Source organism: the organism of the source record quoted next, unplaced genomic scaffold (assembly GCF_019419815.1).
Source record: "Pyrus x bretschneideri cultivar Hongxiangsu unplaced genomic scaffold, Pyrus_bretschneideri_v1 Contig6, whole genome shotgun sequence".
In the NCBI taxonomy this organism is placed as follows: domain Eukaryota; kingdom Viridiplantae; phylum Streptophyta; class Magnoliopsida; order Rosales; family Rosaceae; genus Pyrus; species Pyrus x bretschneideri.
The window spans coordinates 3,937,263-3,942,785 of record NW_025999798.1 but is presented as its reverse complement, the minus strand read 5'-3'; the positions used below and the strand labels follow the sequence as shown (position 1 = coordinate 3,942,785).

The 5,523-nt window shown below is 39.1% G+C and overlaps 1 protein-coding gene across 4 annotated transcripts; it reads left to right on the top strand.

The window, feature by feature from the left end:
• The first annotated feature begins 626 nt into the window (after positions 1 to 626).
• LOC125471407 (ultraviolet-B receptor UVR8-like) lies at positions 627 to 4,692 on the top strand. Of its 4 annotated transcripts, none has more exons than XM_048571732.1 (7): positions 627 to 967; positions 1,664 to 1,706; positions 1,839 to 2,116; positions 2,222 to 2,571; positions 2,681 to 3,082; positions 3,400 to 3,784; positions 4,151 to 4,692. In XM_048571732.1, exons 3-7 carry the CDS (start codon positions 1,892 to 1,894, stop codon positions 4,391 to 4,393), a joined length of 1,605 nt encoding a protein of 534 aa, XP_048427689.1. In that variant the 5' UTR covers positions 627 to 967; positions 1,664 to 1,706; positions 1,839 to 1,891; the 3' UTR covers positions 4,394 to 4,692. The 4 variants fall into 4 exon arrangements, with proteins under 4 accessions (XP_048427689.1, XP_048427687.1, XP_048427688.1 ...); XM_048571730.1 differs by having other exon boundaries at positions 1,664 to 1,732; XM_048571731.1 differs by lacking the exon at positions 1,664 to 1,706.
• Positions 4,693 to 5,523: the final 831 nt, after the last annotated feature.

The window sequence follows — 5,523 nt, the reverse complement described above, 5'->3', positions numbered from 1 at the left end:
TATATACGTGTTGTTGTGATAATTAGAAGGAAAATGAATTTTTGTTTGTCCTGTACGTATATAAACACTCTTAACCGATTGAACCACAAACACCACAATCTCGTTTATATATGTATTAGTGAAGTGGTAATGTTAAATTAGAATTAAAAATGATTAAAATTACAGTCCTAATTATATTGGACTTGGGAGAAAACACACGGTACCCTCTACTAATATGATTTCAAAATGTCTTAAACAAGAACCAAGTAATTTTATATTGTCACCATTCGTGTCTAAAGCAACCAATTAGACTTTCAAAATAATTTCAATCAAATAAAAAACTTTATGAGAAGTCAGAGAAAATTTTCAATGTACCAGAATACGATGTATAATACAAATTATTGTAAATTATTTTTTTTAAGTAATTAATTACTTGTAATATAATATCAGATGTACCGAGCTGTATTACCGAAACACTAAAAACAATCTCTCCCTATCTTGTTTGCGATAGTTTTCACCTTGGTTTTCGTAAAACCATAGGAATTAGTTGGAGTTACCATCTCCATAGTCAAGAGGAAGAAGCTGACGTGTAGGAATGGGCATATTACAAACATATAGTAACTAGAAAAGCTTCATCACCACCCAAAAGCTAATAAGAGAGATAGAAGGGAAGAGAGTCACCTCCCAAAATCCCCCCATTGAAAAAATAAAAATAACACAAAAAACTCTCAACTATTTGTTCATATATTCATCCACTCTCTTTCCCCATAGACAAAAACCAAAATTCCCATTCCCTTTTATCTCTATAAATCCTTTGAGGAATATCCCATCCCACTCTCTCTGCCTTTTGATCAAAACCCCACTTCTCTGCTCTTTCATTTGATCCATTTTTTTCTGTTTTTGTCTTAAGAAAAAACGTCAAATTCTCTGCAAATTTGTTGACGGATGCAGATGATGGGTTTTCAGGAATCGTGGGTTGCTCCGATATGTAATTCTTCGTTTCCTAGTTGTTGGGTCTCGATCTCTGGGTCGATCATAATGTAGAATTGACAAAGCTTGTTGAGCATGTGATTGTGTTCTGTTTCTGCTGGATTCTGTCTCTTTGATTACTTTTGATGTTTGATCAAGTTTTTGTAAATGGTTTTTTGATTCCTCCGATGATTTTCTGATCTGGGTTTGTCAAAAGTTTTGATTTTACAGGACAATTATCTGTAAACCCCTGTTATTTGTATAAAAATATGGAGGTTGGTTTTGCTTGCTTGGGTTATTTTGATCGGGTTAATCTGACCCGAATCAGTAAAAACGAGTTTACATGGATTAAATTTTGTATTTTGATGTCAAAACTCTTTCCTTTTTTTGGTTGTCTTTTGCCGGTGGGAATATCCATTTGTGGAAGACTAGTATTCTTCTCCTCAAAGTTTCCATCTTTTGGTGTTCCTCAAGTGTGCTCTACTATTTTGAGGTTTGGGGTTTCTTTGTTGACCCCCTTGATTCGGAAAGTCGGAAAATTTTCAGTTTCTGGTCTGATCGAACTGTGATCAAATGATCGGGCTGTGAATTTCTCTGGTTTGTCGAATTTTGCAGATGTTTGATGTTATGACATGTTGATAGGACATAACTTGTTGCATTATTTGTTCTTGCACTTGCTGTCATGCTTTATAGGTATGTTTTTTTTTATTTGTAGGTTTTGAGACTTGAAGTTGTTGATCAATAACATAATTATCGAGGTAGATACCGCGGCGTAGATTATCTGGTGAATAAAATTAGCAAGAATGTTTGAAAATTTAGATTCTAATGTAATGTTGGATGATTGAGAGGAGTAATTTAGTAATTGTTGTACCGATATTTCGTAATTTCAGCAATTTAGAACTCCTTTGCAAAGCTTGGCCACTGTGAACTTTGGCAGTGCCAAATGGATGCCACTGCGAGCGGAACCCCAACTATACAATACCATAACATTCCTGACCAGCCAATTACCACTATTGTTGCCACTCCTGTACCAACATTTGAAAGGCGGCAACGCCATTGCTCCGGGACCTCCACCCCCGGAGAGTTCCCTTTAGCTGCAAACCCCTCCATTGTCCTCCATGTCCTTACTGCCTGCAATTTGGATCCTCAAGACCTTGCAAAGTTAGAGGCAAGTGACCCTTTTTTCTCTACATTTTGGTAATGCAGCGGTGGTGTTTTAAGTTTTTGGATTTATAATGCTGCTGGTTTGTATTTGGGTGTGTGTGTGTTGCAGGCAACATGTTCCTTTTTTAGGCATCCTGCGCACTTTGCTCCTGACTTTGAATTGTCCATATCCGAGCTAGCTGCTCTGGACATGTGCCGAAAAAGAGCTATATTTAAGCCAATGACAGCCGAACAGCGTCAAGAATTGAAGCAAAGATGTGGGGGTTCATGGAAACTTGTCCTGAGGTTTTTGTTGGCTGGAGAGGCATGTTTCCGAAGGGAGAAATCACAGGCAATAGCAGGGCCCGGTCACAGCATTGCTGTGACTTCGAAAGGAACTGTCTACTCATTTGGCTCAAACAGCTCAGGACAGCTCGGACATGGCACAACTGAAGAGGAATGCCGGCCTAGGCCAATCAGGTTGCGAACTCTTGACTCCTCCTCTGATCTGATTCTGTAAAATGCAGGAAAAAGGAAAGAGAAATAGTTGATTTACACGAAAAGTTGATGGAACTCCGTTGTGTTGCAGATCTCTGCAAGGCATTCGAATTATTCACGCAACTACTGGGGCTGGCAGGACAATGCTGATCAGTGACGCTGGGAAAGTTTATGCCTTTGGAAAGGACTCTTTTGGCGAAACTGAGTACGGGGTTCAAGGATCAAATCTTGTTACCACTCCACAGTTGGTTGAGTCTTTGAAAGACATATTTGTGGTACAAGCTGCAATTGCAAATTTCTTCACGGCTGTGTTGTCACGAGAGGGCAGGGTGTATACATTTTCTTGGGGCAGCGATGGCAAACTTGGTCACCAAACTGAGCCAACTGATGTTGAGCCCCATCCTTTATTGGGGGCACTTGAGAATGTACCTGTGGTGCAAATTGCAGCTGGATACTGCTACCTTCTTGCTCTGGCTTGTCAACCTAATGGCATGTAAGGATTATCTGTCTTCATCAGTTTGCCTTGATGGCCTTGAGCATTCTGATTATATCGAACAATCAGCTTTTTCGGAACCAAAAAGAGTTGTTCCAGAATCTTGTTCACAATTTTTGAGAATGTTACTAAAATTAAAAAAATTATTGGGAGCCTGTTCAAACTGTTTTCTCCTAAAGCATTTGATATTACTCCTTTTTGACATATTCATGTTTGTTCCTTGATAAATCCGAAACAGTTTCTGTTATTGTAGTCTTTGCGTTAAATCTTTTATGAAAATTATTATTTGCTCATTTGTATGATCACGAAACTTTCAGGTCAGTTTACTCTGTTGGCTGTGGCTTGGGTGGGAAGCTTGGACACGGTTCAAGAACTGATGAGAAGCACCCCCGACTTATTGAACAATTTCAGGTTTTGAACCTTCAGCCGATGGTGGTTGCTGCCGGAGCTTGGCATGCCGCTGTGGTGGGGCAGGATGGACGTGTCTGCACCTGGGGTTGGGGTCGTTATGGCTGCTTGGGTCACGGGAATGAAGAATGTGAATCAGTTCCCAAGGTTGTGGAAGCATTGAGCCAGGTGAAAGCGGTGCACGTTGCTACAGGGGATTACACAACCTTTGTGGTTTCGGATGTCGGTGATGTGTACTCATTTGGTTGTGGAGAATCAGCTAGTCTTGGACATAGTACTGCTGCCGATGGACAGGTCTTGTTTATTACCGCTCTATTTCATATTTCATATGGTAATTGAGGTAGTTTCCTAGTTGCAGTAAGGTTGTGCCCCTCAACTTACATTGCAGAAAGTCAATATATGAACTTCATAAATCAGTGAACACGAATTACTTGTTTCAAAATGGTATCAAATTGCTGCACATCATCTTACATCTGTAGAATGACTTCACCATCCTAGAAGAGATTTGACACTGTTTTTGTCGTAGATATAACTCACAAACTTCTTGTTGCGAAGTTGTATTATGTGACTGGTTATTTGTTTGGCTCCGGTTTGTAGGATGAAAGGTCGTCCAGTTCACCAAGTCTCTGAATCTTATTTCTTCTGTTGCGTCTCTTGCAGGGAAATAGGCATGCAAATGTGTTGGCACCAGAGCTAGTGACATCGCTGAAGCAAGTGAATGAGCGGGTTGTACAGATCAGTCTCACCAATTCCATATACTGGAACGCCCACACTTTCGCACTAACCGAATCAGGGAAGCTATACGCATTTGGGGCCGGAGACAAAGGGCAACTAGGCATTGAACTTGTTGCCAACCAGACCGAAAGGGGAAAGCCAGAGCTGGTCGATATTGATCTCAGATAGAGTTCATCAATATCGTCGGCATTCCTGGCCACACCATAATGCTCTATCCTCTAATTTATCATCATAACTCATTGCATTTGATGTTTGCATTCCCATGTCTATTGTGTACATAGAAACAAAAAATTGTGAAGTTTAAAGGTTATTAGGTTAATAGGGGCCTAAACCAGATTGCTAAATGGTTGTTTATATCTGAAAATTTGGCTTGCTCTTAGGCTTCAGCTAGTTGTTGATAGCAGATGATACATTTGTCAAGGTTTATTTCATGACTTATTTTATCTCAAGATTAAATTTATAATTTATCTGCTGGGGTGGAAAGTGAAAACTGGGGTTAAGTGGCAATTTTCATGCATCACTTTCCCATTTTCTTTAGAGCATTGTGACGGTTGAGGTGGCTTGAGTTATCTTTTGAGCATTGTCATTGTTAATTGTGGGATCACTAAACTAAGTTTTCAGTAGGGAGCGAGAGAAACTTACATGCAACTTGAATGTCAATGTGTCAATGCGCATCATGCGTTTTTAACATTTTTACATAGCACGCATAATTAGTTTGAAATATTGGCACCTTGTTGTTCTAGTTGTTTAGTTGCGTGCAAGTTTTCTTAGTGGGAAAGAGAATGGAGTGGTGAGAATTGACTGTCAATTTAAGTATGCCAGCCGATCATTCTTGACTCCATTAATTTGGCATTACTAGTTGCTGGATTTGGATGGCCATGAATTTGGGATGGGAGGTTGGTTTGTGATTTCTTGTACATGATCATAGCTAACAAACCCGCAAAGCAAAGCAAAGTGCTAAAAATTGGGGGCCCAACCTAGAGGGTGGATGCCCTTCTAAGAATTAAGGTCTGGTTTTATTACTTAGTACTACAATTAAGTAATTTTCTTCTTCACTTGTAAGTGAGATGTTTTAGGTTCGATTCTCGCCAAAGGTGAATTTGAACCACATTATTACTAGTTCATTGTGAGGAAGCCCACCCCTTCCCTTTTAATGTAGATAGTATCTTTTTTTTCTTTTTCTTTTCAAAAGAAAAAAAAAAAGAAAAAAGAAAAAATGGTCTGGCTTTACTTCCAATAATTAATCACATTTTTATAACTAATCACTTTAATATTATACTTAGTTCCAGATTTATGCA

Coding starts and splice junctions, on each gene's coding strand:
- LOC125471407 (XM_048571731.1), top strand. CDS start 1,892: ATGGATGCCACTGCGAGCGGAACCCCAACTATACAATACCATAACATT. Junction 2,572..2,680: donor TGCCGGCCTAGGCCAATCAG/GTTGCGAACTCT, acceptor GTTGTGTTGCAG/ATCTCTGCAAGGCATTCGAA. Junction 3,083..3,399: donor GCTTGTCAACCTAATGGCAT/GTAAGGATTATC, acceptor CGAAACTTTCAG/GTCAGTTTACTCTGTTGGCT.